This window comes from Salvelinus alpinus, chromosome 17, assembly GCF_045679555.1.
Source record: "Salvelinus alpinus chromosome 17, SLU_Salpinus.1, whole genome shotgun sequence".
In the NCBI taxonomy this organism is placed as follows: Eukaryota; Metazoa; Chordata; class Actinopteri; order Salmoniformes; family Salmonidae; genus Salvelinus; species Salvelinus alpinus.
This window is the reverse complement of record NC_092102.1, coordinates 27,377,911-27,398,362: the sequence shown is the minus strand read 5'-3', so window position 1 is coordinate 27,398,362 and position 20,452 is coordinate 27,377,911. Positions and strand designations below refer to the sequence as shown.

The window sequence follows — 20,452 nt, the reverse complement described above, 5'->3', positions numbered from 1 at the left end:
TGCTGGCTAATATTCGTTTTGTGCCTGCAACAAACTGTGTAGCATTTGAGTTACTTGTATAATTTAGGTCAGAAACTGTACAAAATGTTCGCAATGCTCTCGTTAGCATTCTCTATGGGGATTCTTTAGTACTTGTAACCAGAATGCTAACATAATGCTAAGTGGCATTTGATTTGGATTTTTTTTTGCTCCTTGCTGTAACACCATATATGCCGGGATGGCACAGGCATGGTATGAAGGTATGGAAAGCTGGATACCATCCAACCCTAATTCACTACAAATTAAGGCCACACGGTAGTCATTTCTAGTTGGCTCAAGAGAAGCATGCACTTCTATTCACTCCATTTTTTACAATCACTATCGCAACCGAATCCACAAGCACTCCTAAATTGACAAAGTTAGGAACATTATACGTGCAAAATCAGTTGGTTATAGAAACCATTGCCTTCTTCCATTGACTTGCACATTAACTCAAGATGAACTGGGATGCTACAATATGACTTCAAAGCACAGCAAGAATCAGTCATTAAGAGCCACTGCAAAACAATCAAACCGTGCGGTTAGCAAACGTCACCAAAGGAGACCACAGGAGCAGACAGGGCAGTCCATCACTGTGTGTGCAACCGATGCGATGCCCACACAACATGCCCACTTACTGATCTCCGATACAGGGGTGTCCGCTTGTGTTTTTTGTGGGAAACCGAGAACGAGCGGGGGATAGCCACCACAGAGGTGGCAGAGGCAGTATTACGTGCCAAAGGGGGTTCAGAGTGCACTCTCTCCATATCCGACAGTGGGGTCAGGACTGGGTCACACTGGTTGGATGGGGGAGGGGAGTCAAAAGATTTTTGGAATTCAGAGATACTTGGAGCTGTGGTTTTAACCATGAGCTCAGATTTCATTCCATTACACCTCAATGTTCTAGTTCTAAGTTATTTTCTTAAGCTTTCTTTAACTGTAAAAGTGAGAGGCAAGTAAAAACACTGATCGACACTGACCCTGAGAATCATAATTCCATAAGAGAAACCCATAAGAAATGTAGTAATTAGCAGAGACCTAGCATCCCCATCACAAACTAAAAGAATACAAAAACACTTGCCATTCAGCATATTTGAAGGAATGGACAGATGGAACAAAAGGTAGAGGAAGGAGGTCATGTAACATTTTAATTGCTGAAGTGGAATGAAACTCATGAAATGCTATATCATTATTATTGCCTGAAATAAAGTTCAACTGTCCAGTTAATCTTACCTTTTAAAGTTAATATTCTGCCCAAATAATGTTGTTGACTCGTCCTATACTCGTATGTGGCCAAAGTATTATTTGGCGAAAAAAAACACATCCTCAAATGTGTATCTCAAACAAACAGTTTTTAAAAATGCTTGCCATTTCCTCAGAACGTCATTATTTTATTACTGCTGCTCTTTAATTATTTGTTATCTATTCTTTACTTAGCCAACAATGCAGTTAAGAAAAAAGGTGTTATGGGTTGTAAGTAAGCAATTCACTGTATAAGGTCTACACCTGTATTCAGCGCATGTGACAAATAAAATGTGATTTTATTTGTTGGCTCATTGGCTGAGCTGGCTAATCAGCGGTCTACTTGCATTCATTTTTTCCCCTGACTGGTTAGACAGAAGCGCATCTACACAGTAAGGTAATAGTTGGTTACATGAACAGTTCCAGAGCAGCCTCGTCACCTTAGGATGCTTTCACACCAAATGGGTTTGGCGTAGTCTTTCCCCGAACTTTGGTGCGCTTACCCACTTAGTTCAGTTCGTTTGGCCTGGTGTGAACACCATCCACACTTGGGGGCGCAAAAAACAACGCACTGTGGTTCCCTCAAAAAGCAATGACAATTGGGACACAAAAGTGATGCTTCATGATAATCATAGATGGACTTAACGGAAGCATTTTGTCCAGTAAACAAAGGACTTGCATGGACATGTGGTTTTGTTCAAGAACTAAATTAACTAAATTTCAAAACAACCGGACCAAAATGAAAAAAAAAATACAATGTAACAAATAATCGAACTGATTCTAACTACAGCTCAAAAATGTTTGTAAAAACACCCTTCCTAGCAAAGCATCAATGCTAACAGAGTTGAACTTACTAGTAGTTCGTGATCCGTCCTCAATGTTTTGATTTGCTGTTTTGATACCTAAGATTTCAGATTAAGCAACCTTGTTTCCACGCAGTTCCAAATCAACTCGTCTTACAAACGAACCTCTCTCGGTTATAAATTTGCTTAATTTCAGTCTAGTATTACTTGAGGAAGAATGACAAACAGATTTTGTCCCAAGTCTCGTGAAATGTCTTCTGTCCTGTCTTAACTTAACTAACTGATCAAACAGTTTGTTTATATTGTCTACATAAGATGGCAATTACAACACTAACCATATCCCACACCTTTAATCTGAGGGGACATGGGGCATGGCACAAAGCATTTACAGCCTCATTTACATAAATTGTGGTGGGTAAAACAGAATTTGAAACAAACCCAAATTCCCAGTAACCTTTAGACCACCCTGTACTTGCTACACTGCACCTGAGCAAAAGCTAGTCTCTGAGTCCAGAGGAATGGAAAGGTTAAGCCAGTCAGAGCAGAGAGGCAGGGCAAGGTGGGTGAATGGGTGTTCGATGGGGGGGGAGAAGACGGCGGGAGGAAGTGGTGGGGATGATGGAACTTACGGATCGGCCGTACGGTGACAGGCTGAGTCCGACGGGGGAGGTGCTGCTCAGGTCATCGCTAACAAACGCGGCAGGCGGCGACGCGGGCAAGGTAAACTCGACAAAGCCTTTCCAGGGGCTGCCCATATTTTTCCATAAACTTGAGTCAAACTCCACCCCTTTGTTGTACTTGATTACTGGTTTGCTTGAACACCTTGATTTTTCTAGTTATTTTTCCTCTTTTTTAACCACCCAGTGGATGTCTGCAAGGGTGAAAAGGGGAAAGGGACAAAATAGAAAATGGAGGCAAAAAAGGTCAGCCAGTGAGCAAAGTGTCAATCATGGGAAAGGGTCTGTGGGTGTGAGGAGACAAAGGAACATAAGGCTAGATGGGACCAGGTAGAGGGGAAGGATAAAGAGGCAGAGGAAAGCCTATGACAGCCCAGCAGGGAACCAGAGTAGAAATTGGGAGCGTGTGTTTTCCCCTTCTTAGATTTAACATCTATATCAAATGTAATTCGATGCACTATTACAGCCTCATGCAGGGTAAAGGATATTTTTCAGTTTGTGCAAATTTCTTTGGAGATGGACAAGATGGCTGGGCATATAGAGGATGCCTTTACAGACCTCGGACACATTCAAACTTGCGCCATAAAAAATAAAATAAATGATAGAGTTTTTCAAAACCCTACTTAGCAATAGAAATTCACCTGCCCCAACAACATTTATGGAATAAGTGTGTAAAAATAAAGTTACAAAATAATTAAAGACCTACCGTGATTTGGCGTCTTAAAAGGTGTGATCTTGAACGTTAACGACTGTGCAGATGTTGCAGATCTTCTCTTCAAACACACACACACACACACACGTATGTTGCAGGTTTCTGGCACAAGTCCTGCATACGAGTTGCATATATAAAAAATAAAAATAAAAAAGGAGGCAAACGCAGGTGCAATAACACTGCTTGAAATCAACTAAATGAACAGAGCACAAGGAGATAGAGAGACAGCTAAAGGGATGAGAAGGAAAAAAACTAGCAGACAGCAGCCCTCTAAGCACCCCGGGGTGAGTCGGTGGTGCGGTGAGGTGAGGAGGGCTGGGAGCAGCGTTGGGACGTGTGCTTTGTCAAAGCTGTTGAGTAGGCACAAACTTCTGGTCTCAGATCAGTTATGTTCTCGGGTTTGCAATTTTGGCAAAGGATTGTTTCTCTTGGGCAGCTGTGTATCTTGTCTTTGGTTGTTTCTTCGTTTTGTTTGCTTCTATATTTTCCTTTGAAGTGAGCCTTTCCTTTTATTGAGTTGTTGCGACTTTATTCATTTTGGGATGTTTCTCTTGAATTTGTTTCTTCGTTGTGATCTGAACTTGAAGAAGCAGTTGCGGATAGTACAAAAAAAATCAGTTCCGTTTCACTTCATACTGTTGAGAAAAAGAAATACACTATTAGTTGAAAATAGATCAATGTAGCCTACATATTTCCTACTGATGTGAATAAACAACTAGAAAAACTGGGTGAAGCCTGAAACGCAAAATTCTTGCTTGAGAAATTGGTCTTTGTTTTTTTTTACCATTTAAAAAATTGTACACAAGTCACAGTAATTGTTACCCAGAAATTATTTGATATATAAAAACAGCTACATTGGACCTTCAATGTTTTTATCGTCACATGAGAAAGTTAAAGCCGCCTGTGGACTAGTGCTCTGGGTCATTTCCTTTTCATGTGAATTAAACTCCAGATTCTTTGCACCCAGGCTAACAGGCCTAAAGATAGACCATCTTCAGCTGCCTGACTACGTGCAAGTCCTGTGGATAAACAAGTCCCTGTGCATATCTTTGATCATATTGATATTTAGGGCACAGTTTCTGACCAGGGAGGTGTGTGTAATCATATGAACTACGTCATAATCCAGTCTCAGACACTGATCCTAACATTCAAGCTAACTGTATATACAGTAACAAGAAGCAGGGACACACCAAGTTTGGCTTTTGGGACAACCCCCTTGGCTGGGCATTGCTGGCATTATTGACCTCAATGCAATTGGCTGAACAGGGTCACGTGAAAACTAATCTGACATGGCAGTGTCGCAATGTGTGCCATCCCACCTGGTTTCCAGAGTTTTCAAAAATAATGTTGTGAAAGGGGTCAAATTTCATTCCAAAGAGTGGATAGGTCTTTATAGGTCCTACTTGGCAATCAGGCTAGAGTTGTTTATTGACAGCAGCACTCAGTTGAACCTCTTTGAAGTCAAAGTTTCAGTGAAATTATGCAATCTATGGCTTAAGGCGTTCGCACGCTTACCAGCCGAAACTCTTCGGAAGAGTTTGTGCAAACATCATTTTTGTTCGTTTTGAACTTTAGTAAGAGTTCTCAGCTGTTCAGACACACACACACACAGAAAGTCCTCAAGGCAAGCAGGTAGCCAAAGTCTACGCCCCTTCGTTGGTGATTGGTCGACAGTAGGGATTTTTCAATTAAGTCTTGACATTCAACAAGAGTACTTGTTTTCTTGCACATTTTATCATTGAGAAATACCAATCTGAAGCAAACGGGTGCCTTTCGTTTATCTACATAAAATTATAAACTGGGTGGTTCGAGCCCTGAATGCTGATTGGCTGACAGCTGTGGTATATCAGACCGTATCCCATGCTTATGGAAGAAAAAGAAAACAATTCACTATAATAGCAATAAGGCACCTCAGGGGTTTGTGGTATAGGGCCAAAATAACAAGGCTAAAGGCTGTATCCAGGCACACCGCGTTGCGCCGTGAACCTCTTAAGGATCTGACCCTTTTTTTCAATTTGCGCCTAAAAATGATGTACTCAAATATAACTGCCTGTAGCTCAGGACCTGGAGCAAGGATATGCATATAATTTTTGATATGCATATACCATTTGAAAGGAAACACTTTGAAGTTTGTGGAAATGTGAAAGTAATGTACGAAAATATAACACATTAGATCTGGTAAAAGATCATATGCGTTTTTTTGTTCCATCATCTTTGAAATGCAAGAGAAAGGCCAATATATGACTTAGGAATCTAGGCACAATTTAGATTTTGGCCACTAGATGGCAGCAGTGTATGTGCAAAGTTTTAGACTGATCCAATGAACCATTGAATTTCTGTTCAAAATGTATCAAGACTGCCCAAATGTTCCTAATTGGTTTATTAACACATTTAAGTTCATAACTGTGCACTCTCAAACAATAGCATGGTGTTCTTTCACTGTAATAGCTACTGTAAATTGGACAGTGCAGTTATATTGGCAGAAAGCTTAAATTGTTAAATCTCAGATATGTCTATGTCCCAGGAAATGTTCTTGTTACTTAAAACGTCATGCTAGTCACATTAGTGCACGTTAGCTCAACCGTCCTGCGGACACACACACACACACACACACACACACACACACACACACACACACACACACTGTTCCTGTAGAGGTTAAGAGCAGCCCTTAGCCTTGGTATATTGGCCATATAGCACACCCTCCTGGCCTTATTGCTTAATCATAATGCCTTGCCATTCAGATGCCAATTGACATCTGCATTAACATGTGGCTTGATAACACTCTAATAACTGTTTGGTTACAGCATGTCATTGTGTGGTCAGGCTGTCATGATTGGATTGGCACAACGACTACCATTTTTCAAGGTACGTTGAGACATTACACCGACGTAAATGTTAAACTGAAGAATGGTCTGCAATTTCATCACCCTTGGTAATATGGTCACGTTGATTGAAAGGAGTGGAGGAAACGTATGTTCACTCCGACAACAATCCTTACTGAAACAAATGAAGCGGTACCTCAGCGCCATGCCTGGGGCCAAAAGGCTCCTGAAGAGCTTCCAAGCCACAAGACTGCTGAACAGTTAATCAAATGTCTACCCTATTTGCATTTACCCCCTTTTTATTTGCACAGACTTGCACTGGCTCCATGTACATTCACTGGACTCTACCCCAACACACATAGATATTGATGACACACACACTGCTACTCTGTTTATTATCTATCCTGATTGCCTAGTCACTAAGGAAGTTAACGGTTCACCGACTAGCCACCGAAAATACATTTGACCACTCATGCTTACCGGGCTTTTGGTTCATTTTCATAAATTTTGTGGAATTAAATTGGCGCGTGTATTTTCGTTAGTTGTCATGCATTTTATTTGTCACATGCGCACAGCATACAGAGCCTAGTTTAAGGAGCTGAATAACCTACCACCTGTCAGACAGAGCGAGAGTAGCTCCTCAAAGCCTATAGGGTACTGGAGTGAAACGTGCTTTTGTAAGCCCAGTCATTGCGCAACAAATAACAATTCTAAATGCAATCGCGTGTTAACTTTGATGGCCACGAATAAAAAGGAGCTATTTTTTTTTTTTTTTTTAAATCTCAACTCATAAAGCACGCCCCCCATTGGGATGCATAGGCTATAGCCTGCCTACCGTTGACTATCAGCACGTCACCCACCACTTTTCCATTTGAGCTTGAGGTAGTATAATTGTTTAAAACCTGAACATTTTACTTTACTTCAAATAATGAGGCATGTCTTACCTTGCTTCAAAGTAGCCTTGCGAAAATCCATCCATAGAAATATGAAGGCAATTATTTAATGAATACTTCCTCAAGCCATTAACCAGCATTTCTCTCCTGTTCTATTGGTTTTCATATCAACTTTCTTTCGTTGTCCAGAAGCCAAAATCACAATGCTAGTCAGATAGGCAACTTTGCAGTAGGGCTGGGCAATATGGCACATATAAATATATACACACACACACACACACACACACACACACACACACACACACACACACGATAACAATAATTATCACAATTTCTGCTTCAGACTCAAGCCTGCCTGAACAAACCGAAGGCTTTAATGTTTCTTATTTATTGTCAGAAGTAGAAGAACTCACAAATAACATTAACTCCACTTCTTTCTTTTTTTAAGCTATAAACCCTGCCAAGTATATAAAAAAATACAAATAAATATTTAAAAAAAGTATGCAAGTCAATATTCATTATAACTGTTAGCCTATTGGCAAATCACAGTTGAAGCTGGGGTAGTTGTTGTCTTACAAGCTAGAAAGGCAAGTCTGTCTACTGTCTCTGGCTTTAAAGCTGCTCTGTGGCAGGTCACTATGTTGCCACCTGTGCTAACAACACACTCTGACGGGAAGCTGGTCGCAGAAATGCACAGGTTGCACTTTGACAGGTGGCTGACTTTGGGAAAGTTTTTTGGTGGATCTTCCACCAGTCCAGTGGATTGGTTTCACTGTCAGCATCAGGAGACTGAAGGTAGCAGCTGAGTTCCTTTTCTACCAGCTGGATTTCAGTAAGACCTGTGGTGGTGGAGCATGGCTTTTTAAAAACTGCCCAGGGACTCTCTTTTTAGCTGGCAGTTGTGGTGAAGAAGCAGCAACGTCTCTCTGTGCTGGGCTTGGGTTTTCATGTTCCTCATTGACCATCTCTGAGACAGCTCTTGCGGCCCACCTTCTCTTTGATGTATTGTGTTTAAAACCGAGGGTTGGCCAATGAGGCCATGTTCAAGTCATCTGTGGCTAGGTCATCATATTTCTCATTCAGATAGTCCATGACTATTGTTTTGATGGTTTGGGTGAGCTCGGTTTCACCATCATCAGGTTTCATGACCTCTGTATTGAACAGGTATAGTATTGGCTTCAGGTAAGACACACTGACATAAGACTCACCAGACAGAGCATCTGAATTCTAGGAGTGGGGTCAATGCCTGGTTGATTGACTTGAACATCTATATTGGTGGGAGCTAAGTGCTGGGTCTTCTTGTCATTGGACAAGACCTGTGAAATGGCTTTCTCCTGCTCCAGTAGTCTTTGCAACATCTTTTGACGTGATCCCCAGCTGGTAGGCGACTGTCACCAACTTGTGCTGGGGTAGGTTGTGTTATTTTTGAGCAACTGCCAGGTCTCTTCTTTTTCCACGAATAGGAAAAGCCACCTACCACTTTCTTACACACGCCAATTGCTCGATAAACCCATTTGTCTCTACCCACTCTAAGAGAAAAGAGATTTTAATATAATGTTAATCACAATAATCCCTTTAGTATGTACAAATGTAATATTTACCTTAATCAGTTGGGGGGAAAAAATACATATTTAGTTTCATCTAACCAATCACTTCAATATACACAATCGACAAGGTTATTTACCAATGGCCAAGTGCAGACAATGCGCAAAACATTGCAGTCGGGTCCATTTGTTGATTTGAATGGCCTTCACCGCGTTCGCACCACTATCTGTTGTAATGCAGACCTGTCTGTCTTGACTGAGTCCCCAGGAGGCGAGAGCGTCAATGAGCCCCTCGGCTATAGCTTCACACGTGTGGTCGTCGGGAAAGTATGATGTTTGAAGGCATTTATTTCGGAGATCCCACTCTGTCAATATAGTGGATAGTGAGGCTAATAAGGCTCTGACGTGCGACTAGACCACAGATCGGGAGTAGCAGCAAAATACGTCAAATCTGTCTTGAGCTGTTCCTCAACTTTTTCCCTACACTCGGCGTAGAGTTTAGGCAGTGCGGTGTGAGAGAAATGTTTGTGGCCAGGGAGCACGCACCTGGGGTCAATTGATAAGCCTCTTGAAACCTTCCTTATCGACTGTGCTAGTTGGTAGCATGTCCTTAGCAATGCAATGCATAATAGCATGTGTGATGTATTTGTGTCTTTTCGATGTTTGCTCGTAGGGCATAAATGCTGTCAGTGTTGACTGCTTCGGGCGAACATCCCTAGATTGGTTGGTGCTTTATCAAAACCGTGGCGCAAACTCAAACTTTCTGCATGTTCCAAAGAGTGATTTTGCTTCAGATGGTGAAAAAGGTTTGTCGTATTACCAGACTTGGTAGCCACCCATCTATGGCACAATTTGCACCGAACATTGCTCTGCTCTTTGTCAGACTTCAAAAAGCCAAACCACTTCCAAATAACAAAACAGTTGAACCCTTTTTATCAATAATTTCTTTGTTAGAAGCTGCTCCTTCTCCATGGCTATCACTGCCACTGTTTTCACCTACATCACAAATTTTGTGTGGTTAATAGTGGCTACACCATCACTCGAGGTGCTAAGTGTTTTTTAGTGGGCGTATACCTATCCACATGCATATTGTCACTTCTCCGCACGTTCCTATAGATCCACAGACGATGCAATTGCCATCACTGCCCTATCCCATCTGGACAAGAGTAATACCTATGTTCATTGACTATAGCTCAGCATTCAACACCATAGTACCCTCCAAGCTCATCATTAAGCCCAGGGCCCTGGGTCATGGACTTCCTGACAGGCCACCCCGAGGTGGTGAAGGTAGGAAACAACACCACTTCGCTGATTCTTAACACAAGGGCGTGCTCAGCCCCCTCTTGTACTCCCTGCTCACCCATGACTGCCTGGCCACACACAGCTCCAACTCAACCATCAAGTTTGCAGACAACAACAGTAGTAGGCCCCATTACCAACAATGACGAGACAGCCTACAGGAAGGAGGCGAGGACCCTGGGAGTGTGGTGCCAGGAAAATAACCACTCGCTCAACAAAACGAAGGAGCTGACCGTGGACTTCAGGAAACAGCAGAGGGAGCACCCCCCTATCGACATTGACAGGACCGCAGTGGAGGTGGAAAGCTTCAAGTTCCTCAGCGTACACATCACTGACAAACTGAAATAGTCCACCCAAAGACAGTGTGGTGAATGAGGCTGAAGAAATGTGGCTTGGCACCTAAAACTAGGCATGCACGATATATAAAAAATAAATAGGTAAGCATATCAGAATCGTACGATACTAGCTAAAAATGCCAACATCGGCGCAATGTCTAGTTTAACCCCGATGTGAAAAACCGACGTTAAAGCTGCATACCTATATAACGTAGGTAGATGACGTAATGACGCCACGAAAAATACTGCACTACACGTGCAACACAGCATTCCTAACCTAGCCCACAATGTCTGCTGTGTGGATCTATTTTGAAGATTCAAAGGAAGATAAAAAAAGGCCATATGCAACATTTGTGCTGCTATTATTTCCAGAGGGGAGAAAGTGAAATCTTTCAATACCACAAACCTAATTACTCATTTGAAAGTGCATCACCCCCAGAAGTTCAACGACTACATAGAACAAAAAAATCTGGAAAAAACTTCCAACAACTAAACAAGTTCAAGTCGAGCAGTCATTTGAAAGAGTAGGAAAAGTTCAGCGAGACAACCCAAAGGCAAAATCCCTTAACACCAAGATAATGGAATTTTTCCTTGACAATCAACCGTTCTGTCGTGGATGATGTTGGCTATTGCCGACTGGACGACCACCCCGAGCCCCGGTACACTCTACCAAGTAGGTACTATTTTTCAGATGTTGCCCTACTGGAGTTACACAGTACTGTTGAAACGCACATCCATGAGCTACTTGCTATGGTCATCACTGCTATTAGCTTCACGTCTGACATTTGGATCAGCGATGTCAGCCCCACGAGCATGCTGAGTCTGACAGCACAGTGGGTCGACGAAGATTTCGTACTGAGGAAAGCCATATTGCATGCTCAAGAATGTACTGGTTCTCATACCGCTGCTACCATTTCAATGGCATTTGAGAACATGAACACACTCCTAGCGCCAATCTAACTACTGACTCGAGAAATAAGCTAATCAACTGCATCTGCAGATACCCTCGGGCATGGAATTGAAACTCCTGCTCAACAAAAATGCCAATACAGACGATCGGGTTAACTTGGAAAAGTACTTTACTAGAGGATGTGAACAAGCAATTCGGTAGCATTCTCTCTGAGCCTCTTTACGGTGTCGCCACCATGCTCGATGCTAGGTACAAGGACCGCTACTTTGATGCAGACAAGAAATGTTAGACACAGCTGGACAAGATGGAAACGGAGACAGTGACAGTGCACACCGAGGAAGAGGGCACGGACAGACAGAGCTGAAACTTCACTGCTTAACATGTATGATGAAATGGTTGAGAATGAAACGACTGAATAAAATGAACAACACAGCAAGTATGTGAAATAAATAGATTTTGATTTACTGGTAATGGGGACATACAGTTGAAGTCAAGTTTACATACACCTTAGCCAAATACATTTAAACTCAGTTTTTCACAATTCCTGATATTAAATCTAGTGAAAATTACCTGTCTTAGGTCAGTTAGGATCACCACTATATTTTAAGAATGTTAAATGTCAGAAAAATAGTAGAGAGAATGATTTATTCCAGCTTTTATTTCTTTCATCACATTCCCAGTGGGTCAGAAGTTTACATACACTCAATTAGTATTTGGTAGCATTGCCTTTAAAATGGTTTAACTTGGGTCAAATGTTTTGGGTAGCCTTCCACAAGCTTCCCACAATAAGTTGGGTGAATTCTGGTCCATTCCTCCTGACAGAGCTGGTGTAATTGAGTCAGGTTTGTAGGCCTCCTTGCTTGCACATGCTTTTCAGTTCTGCTCACAAATGTTCTATGGGATTGAGGTCAGAGCTTTGTGATGGCCACTCCAATACCTTGACTTTGTTGTCCTTAAGCCATTTTGCCACAACTTTGGAAGTATGCTTGGTGTCATTGTCCATTTGGAAGACCCATTTGCGACCAAGCTTTAACTTCAATGACTGATGTCTTGAGATGTTGTTTCAATATATCCAGATCATTTTCTTTCCTCATGATGCCATCTATTTTGTGAAGTGCACCATACCCTCCTGCAGCAAAGCAACCCCACAACATGATGCTGCCACCCCCGTGCTTCACGGTTGGGATGGTATTTTTCGGCTTGCAAGCCCTCCCTTATCCTCCAAACATAACGATGGTCATTATGGCCAAACAGTTCTATTTTTGTATCATCAGACCAGAGGACATTTCTCCAAAAAGTACGATCTTTGTCTCCATGTGCAGTTGCAAACCGTAGTCTGGCTTTTTTATGGCAGTTTGGAGCAGTGGCTTCTTCCTTGCTGAGCGGCCTTTCAGGTTCTGTCGATATAGGACTCGTTTTACTGTGGATATAGATACTTTTTATACTTGCGTACTATTGTTTGTACAGATGAACGTGGTACCTTCAGGCGTTTGGAAATTGCTCCCAAGAATGAACCAGACTTGTGGAGGTCTGCAAAAAATCAGTCTTGGCTGATTTCTTTATATTTTCCCATGATGTCAAGCAAAGAGGCACTGAGTTTGAAGGTAGGCCTTAAAATACAGCCACAGGTACACCTCCAATTGACTCAATGATGTCAATTAGTCCATCAGAAGCTTTTAAAGCCATGACATAATTTTCTGGAATTTCCAAGCTGTTTAAAGGCACAGTCAACTTAGTGTATGTAAACTTCTGACCCACTGGAATTGTGATACAGTGAGTTATAAGTGAAATAATCTGTCTGTAAACAATTGTTGTAAAAATTACGTGTCATGCACAAAGTAGATGTACTAACCAACTTGCCAAAACTATAGATTGTTAACAAGACATTTGTGGAGTGGTGGAAAAACGAGTTTTAATGACTCCAACCTAAGTGTATGTAAACTTCCAACTTCAACTGTACATAAATCACAACAAAATAACGTTTTGGTCAGTGTGTGTTTCAACTATACTTGAATCCTTAAAAAGGCTGCTAAAATTCTAAATATCGGTTACCGGTATCTGTATTGGTTTTTTTTGGCAAGGAAAATATTGGATATCGGTATCACCCAAAAATGTCATATCGGTGCATCCCTACCTAAAACTTTTACAGATGCACAATTGAGAGCATCCTATCGGGCTGTATCACCGCCTGGTACGGCAACTGCACCGCCCACAACCGCAGGGCTCTCCAGAGGGTGGTGTGGTCTGCACAACGCATCACCGGGGGCAAACTACCTGCCCTCCAGCACACCTACAGCAACCGAAATCACAGGAAGGCCAAAAAGATCATCAAGGACTACAACCACCTGAGCCACTGCCTGTTCACCAAGCGATCATCCAGAAGGCGAGGTCAGTACAGGTGCATCAAAGCTGGGACCGAGAGACTGAAAAACAGCTTCTATCTCAAGGCCATCAGACTTTTAAATAGCCATCAGTAGCACCTTAGAGGCTGCTGCCCTATACGGACTTGAAATCACTGGCCACTTTAATAATGTTTAGATATTTTGCATTACTCATCTCATATGTATATACTGTACTCTATTCTACTGTATCTTAGTCTATGCCTCTCCAATATTGCTTGTCCAAATACTTATATTCTTAATTCCATTCCTTTACTTTGGATTTGTGTGCATTGTGAAATTATTAGATATTACTGCACAGCTGGAGCTAGAAACACAAGCATTTCGATACACCCATAATAACGTCGGCTAAACACGTGTATGTGACCAATTTTATTTATAGTATTTTCTATTAAATCCCCCATCTTTCTAAGTTTCTAATAGAGATTTTCATTTTTGTCACTCATGGAATTTCTGGCATTAGGTGCGCTATTTAGAACTGGTTTCAGCAAATTGTATTTTGGCAAATTGAAAAATTACGTTTTATTAGCTGCTTCATTACAGGAGTTGCATGATCAATAATAGGCTATAGCCTTTTGGCTATAAGACGATATGCAACAATAGCAAGCCTGTTTCCATTAAGCTCTTAATGACAAATGTCCGGTCCTTGTATGCATGCATAGCATAAGAGAGGAAGAAGCAAAGCGAGAGGTTTTGCTCGCTCCAAAATCTTGCCAAAATAGGTCCAATGCATTTCTAAGGGATTATTTTGGGCCTAAGCTTGTCGCCTGCCTTCCCGCCTTGGGACGACTCCCACTGTTAGGGTGGAAACATAAGCATCTCGTCATTATATACAGTACCAGTCAAAAGTTTGGACACACCTACTCATTCAATGGTTTTTCTTTATTTTTTACATTGTAGATTAATAGTGAAGATATCAAAAATAATAAATAGCACATATGGAATCATGTAGTATCCAAAACAAAAAGTGTTAAACAAATCAAAATATATTTTAGATTCTTCAAAGTAGCCACCCTTTGCCTTGACAGCTTTGCATACTCTTGGCATTCGCTCAACCAGCTGCATGAGGAATGCTTTTCCAACAGTCTTGAAGGAGTTCCCACATATGCTGAGCACTTGTTGGCTGCTTTTCCATCACTCTACAGTCCAACTCATCCCAAACCATCTCAATTGGTTTGAGGTCTTGTTCTCAAACTGGCCTACCCGGTTATATAAAGGTGGGGGAAAAAAGTTTTAAAAAGTCGGGTGATTGTGGAGGCCAGGTCATCTGATGCAGCACTCCGTCACTCTCCCGGGGGCGTGTTTTGGATCATTGTCCTGTTGAAAAACAAATGATTGTCCCACTAAGCGCAACCCAGATCAGATGGCGCATCGCTGTAGAATGCTGTGGTAGCCATGCTGGTTAAGTATGCCTTGAATTTTAAATAAATCACTGACAGTGTCACCAGCAAAGCAACCCACACCATCACACCTCCTCCTACATGCTTCACGGTGGGAACCACACATACGGAGATCATCCGTTCACCTACTCTGCATCTCACAAAGACATGGCGGTTGGAAACAACATCTCACATTTGGACTCATCAGACCAAAGGACAGATTTCCTGTCCATTGCTCGTGTTTCTTGGCCCAAGCAAGTCTCTTCTTCTTATTGGTGTCCTTTAGTAGTGGTTGCTATGCAGCAATTCGACCATGAAGGCCTGATTCACATTCTGTTGGTCATGTCATTTTACTGTTGGGAAAATGTTTTACCATTTGTTTACCGGTTAATGAGGGTCAGTTAGTCTGCAGCACAATTGACTGAAATTTGCATCCCTTCTAGTTAATCTTACCCCTACCTACATGTACATCAGGGTTTCCGTTATGAAAATGTAGCGCTGGACATTTGACTGGCAGAATTTTTATTTACCGGACATTTGAGTAAATTCACCAGACCCATATGCCTATGCAATGGGTGCGTAACCTGATTAGGGAGTCCGCCCACGTTGCTCAGAATGACAGAAATCAAATTTAGCTTATGGTAATTCATCTTAACAGGAGACAAGTTGAAGATGCAATGATGTGTCCTTACCACGCACTTTGAAGATGTGGACAGTTATTGTAACATTTACTTTTCCTCAGCCAACAAAACAAGTAATGAACAGTAAAATCACTAGCTATGCATAGGCGGTGCGTGAGTTCCTAGTTTGGAGAAGCTAATTTTCACCATCAATAGCACCTTATGATAAAGCATTCCATGCATCATCATATTTGCAGACTTATGTAAGAGCCTACTATTCGTAATGTGATGAGTAGAATGGATAGTCATAATTTAGGCTAATAATATAACTCAGTCACTGTTTGCAAAAAATACTTCAATACATGGCTGAGCGTGTAGAGTAGAGGCCTAGGCTATATCAGATACATTTGATTTTTTTACACAGGAAAAATGTGGCCTTTAACACATTTCATGCAATTCTACTATACTTTATATGACTGCATACATTAGCAGAATATTTTTTTTGATAAAATTACAGGGTAGCCTACTCTGCTGACACTGATAAACAGAACAATAAAAAAATAATTGTCCATATAATAGGTCCTACAAGAAGGGGAGACAAATAGAATATGACGTCCATCTAAACTGGAGGAAGAAATTGTCCATAAACAAACTTAAGTAGCACTGACCAAACAATGATAGAGTGAATATGAGCGGTGATCAGGCACATGGCCAACGCTCTCCGCTGGTGATAATAAGCGAGGCCTACTGTTGTTTCCTCAATTAAGTTAAGAATTTTGATAACTAAAAGACAGATTAGAGTCTTTTCACTGTCTTCTCTTTACAGCAATAGCTATTTGCTTTCCAAACTGTTTTTCCGCAATTGAATTTCGAAATATTGCGATATGCCTGGCTTGGCCTCTTTTCACTGACAGTCGCAACTCAACAAACCTCTATTTGGTATTTGCTGCACGCTCCCTTTCCTTCCGACTGTAGGCAATTTAAAACTTTAAAGCTAACGATCCGCTGTGGCCAAATCATGCTTTAGTGGCCTATTATTAATTCATTTCTATATTGACAGGAGTAGGCCAACTAATTTAAATTTACTTCAGGAACGCTTAGCTTCTCCTAGCCTTATGGACACGCCGTCTATGTCAACCTACTACCCCTCTTAGTCAGCTTGTCAAGAAATAGCCCAAACAGACACTGGGACAGTTATGGGACGATAGATCCCAAATTCATACAACCAGTAGGCTACTGGACAATGCAAGCAAATAAGAGATATAGGCTACTGGTTTCAAAAGCATATGGAAGTCTTTATAAAATAATTGCCTCCACTTGTAAAAGTATTGCTTCCGTCCCTGTCCTCGCCCCAACCTGGGCTTGAACCAGGGACCCTCTGCACACATCGACAACAGTCACCCTCGAAGCATCGTTACCTATTGCACCACAAAAGTTGCGACCCTTGCAGGACAAGGGAAACAACTACTTCAAGGTCTCAGAGTGAGTGATGTCACCAATTGAAATTCCACTAACGCATAGTCGGATTTTGCCTAAACTACTTTGATGCAAGGTAAAACGTTCAGGTTTCAAACAATTAAGTAGCTATACGTTTTCAAAAGGCATACTGCCTCCAGCTCATTGCAAAGTGGTGTGTGACGAGCTGATGAAGCCTGCCTTCCGTTGCCTATGCATTTGAATGGTGAATGGAAAGTGCGCTTCAATTACCGGTTAAAATAAAAAGAGCCCTTTTTAATCTTGGCCATTTAAAAAAAATGTTTTACATACACTGTCTGACGGATTTTCTGCTCAAAGACTATCTGTCTGCTGTGCACGTGTGATAAATAAGATGCATAACAAATATACACATGCACCAATTGAATTACACTAAATTATGCACATTTAGAGACCGATAAGGCCAAATATATTTACATCAATTAGTATTTCGTCAATGAATATGCTTAAAATAATTATTTCGCAATGGGATTTCCCCTCCATTCTAATTGTCCAGTGCCATTTTTATTTAAACATTTTAAACTGGCTTTTTATACACCAAAAGCAGGGTGTTTCCTTCTAACAGAAACCCTGAGGTCCACATTACCACAATGACATCGTACCCCTGCACCGTTTGTGTAACTATTTCCTTTATTTTTTAACTCTGCATTGTGGAGAAAGTAAGCATTTCACGAAAAGTCTACACTGTGGTATTATGTGCATGTGACGAATAGAATGTGATTTGAAGAGCATCAACATGGTGAAAACAAAATAGGAACTTGGGAGCGTCTGCTTTTCAGCTGCTTATGACGCAGCGATAAAAACATTTGCCGACCCGTGCCCACCCACTAAAATTACTGGCTTTGATTGGCTCTTTAGCACAGATTTCCAAAACAAGTGGTCGAACACATTGTCGAGTTCAGAAGCCCTTAACTAGTTTACTTACTAACGTTACCTAGCAATTGTTTTATGTTTAACCAAATAATACATTTCAGTGATGCATGCTGAAGTATGCAACATGCACACGTATATACGGCCTAGTCTCTCGCGGCCTTCAAGCTGGTGGTAGCTAGCCAGCCAGCTAGGTATTGTATCGGCCTTCCGCTAGTTGACTAGAACTGCGACGTTCATTAATAACCGCAAAATAGTTAGCTAGGTCGTTCATTTTAGTACCGAAGTAACGTAGATAACCAACTGCCCCTGATGGTTAAAACATTGTTTTACAAGTTAATGGCACAAACAATACCATTAGTTACCAGCTATGCACAGCCATGGCATGTGATTTGCGGTCAAGCGACCATGCTTTGCAATGCAGTAACGTGGCGTACTACCCAACGAACGCATCATTCGGTTGCATAAGTAACATACAGTGGTTTAATAACAAGCACTTTAGCCAGCTACAAATTAGCAAACTACCTACGTTAGCTAAACAAACAGGGGTATTTGCAAATCGTCAAATGCATCAATGTCTAGCTAACATTAGTCAACAACATTAGCTTTACTTCGCTACCTATTAATGATCACTTAGCTAATCATACATTGTGTCTTCTTAATTCCGGGAACTTGTCAAAGCGAACATGTCAATTGTGCCAATTTCAACAACCATGGCTAAAACATGTTAACAGTGCTGGCAGGCGCCGTAACTGAGTGTTTCACCTGACAACAAAGGAACTGAGACAGATGAGGCTAAATCCGCTAGTTTGTGGCTAACCAACACTTGGTAAACTCGTGCCAGTCCAGATAATAGTTAACGCTAACTAACAAATGCAGTCTTCGGGTCAGCTAGTTTGCCACTTCAGCAAATTAGTTTAACGCCAAACATAGTTGGTATACCGGTAGGCATTAAATAATTAAAATGTTTAGACAGTACGTTGGCTTCTTATTAATACGCCGAAACATTTGTTAAAATAAGATAGCTAACTTCCCAGCTAGATAGTGTTAGTATGATTTATGACGAGCAAAAACACCGGCGCCCGGAGAACACTGCCCCCGCCCGGGCCTAAGATTTGAAGGGTAAGAACATTGGTTACAGATTATTTTTTACAGATATAACTGTAATACGAGGAACATAATCTCCCACACTTATATTAAGGGGTTCTCAACCGTAATTTTCAATTAGTTAATTAAACAAAACTCACCCCAACAGCTTTCAGCACTGTCACCAGCGCCGCTAGAAGCAGCACGGCACATTACGTAGTGATCTAAGTGGAGTCCTACCGCGAGATTTCATATGACAGCGGTACAGGAGAAAACGTTGGAAATCATGTTTTTGGGGGTTTGTTCAAGAGCCAAACAGCCCAAGTTGAATGGATCAAATCAAACTTTTTTTTGTCACATGCGCCGAATACAACAGACTTTACCGTGAAATGCTTACTTACGAAATCGTGAAATGCTTACTTACGAACCCTTTCCCAACAATGCAGAGTTAAAAAGTAAGACCATTTGCAAATAAAAATAAACAATAGTAACACAATAAATAACAATACCGATGTTATATACTAGGATTACCGGTACTGAGTCAATGTACAAGGGGTACGAGGTAGTTGAGGTAATATGTACACATGTAGGTAAGGGTAAAAGTGACTCGGCAATCAGGATAGATAATCAACAGAGTAGCAGCAGCGTGTGTGTGGCGTCAATATGCATATGTGTGTGTTGGAGTATTGTGAAGGATGGTTTTGTTTTCTTTTTAACAAAAATATATGCCTTATAGAAATATGACATGTTAATCACGAAACATAGCGTTGCTGCAGGAAAGCTGTTGTTAATCTAGGGTGTCGACTGTGCTAACCAGAAGGTTGAGACAAGATGGAAAAATGCTGAATAACAAGTGCTGAATAACAAGAAAACAGGAACTAAGCAGTGTAGCCACCGACAACTCAGCTCAAACTTCACAACAAACACTTCTGGATATCTGGATCCTGTGTGCTGTGAGGCTGGGACCAGCCTGGGCACCATCGATAGGCTAGCAAGTTTAAAACACGCTAAGCCTCTACTGTGACAGGCCAACTCTAAAGTTGGAACTACATCTGTCACAGTATAAAAGAAGATGTCTGTACTATTTCAGTCAGTTCTCTGCTTTACCCTGCGTGGTGATACAGTGAACCCCTTATATACGAAAATTGCATTTACCATTTATCACTTGTGTTAAATAAATATAATTAAAGTATATTCGGTGACTCTGAATCACATTTTATCCTGATACCAGATTCAATTGACACAACCTTTTACAGTATCAGTGTAAGTATCTGTGAGTGTATGGGTAGACTAGAGTCCAGTGAGTGTGCATAGAGTCCATGCAAAAAAGGGTAAATGGGGCCAAT

General features: G+C 41.3%; 1 protein-coding gene across 10 annotated transcripts in view; it reads right to left on the bottom strand.

Annotated features, from left to right (window-relative positions):
* Positions 1–19,501, bottom strand: part of LOC139542631 (cold shock domain-containing protein E1-like) — a 41,151-nt gene extending 21,650 nt beyond the window's left edge. For 6 of the 10 annotated variants that reach the window (XM_071348288.1, XM_071348287.1, XM_071348289.1 and 3 more), the window contains exon 1: positions 657–815. In XM_071348288.1, coding sequence (XP_071204389.1) covers positions 657–785 — 129 coding nt within the window. In that variant the 5' untranslated portion in view covers positions 786–815. Of the gene's footprint in view, positions 1–656; positions 816–2,692; positions 2,935–3,446; positions 4,088–19,267 lie in introns of those variants that run through there. The other 4 variants (XM_071348294.1, XM_071348296.1, XM_071348293.1 and 1 more) reach the window with 4 other exon arrangements.
* Positions 19,502–20,452: the final 951 nt, after the last annotated feature.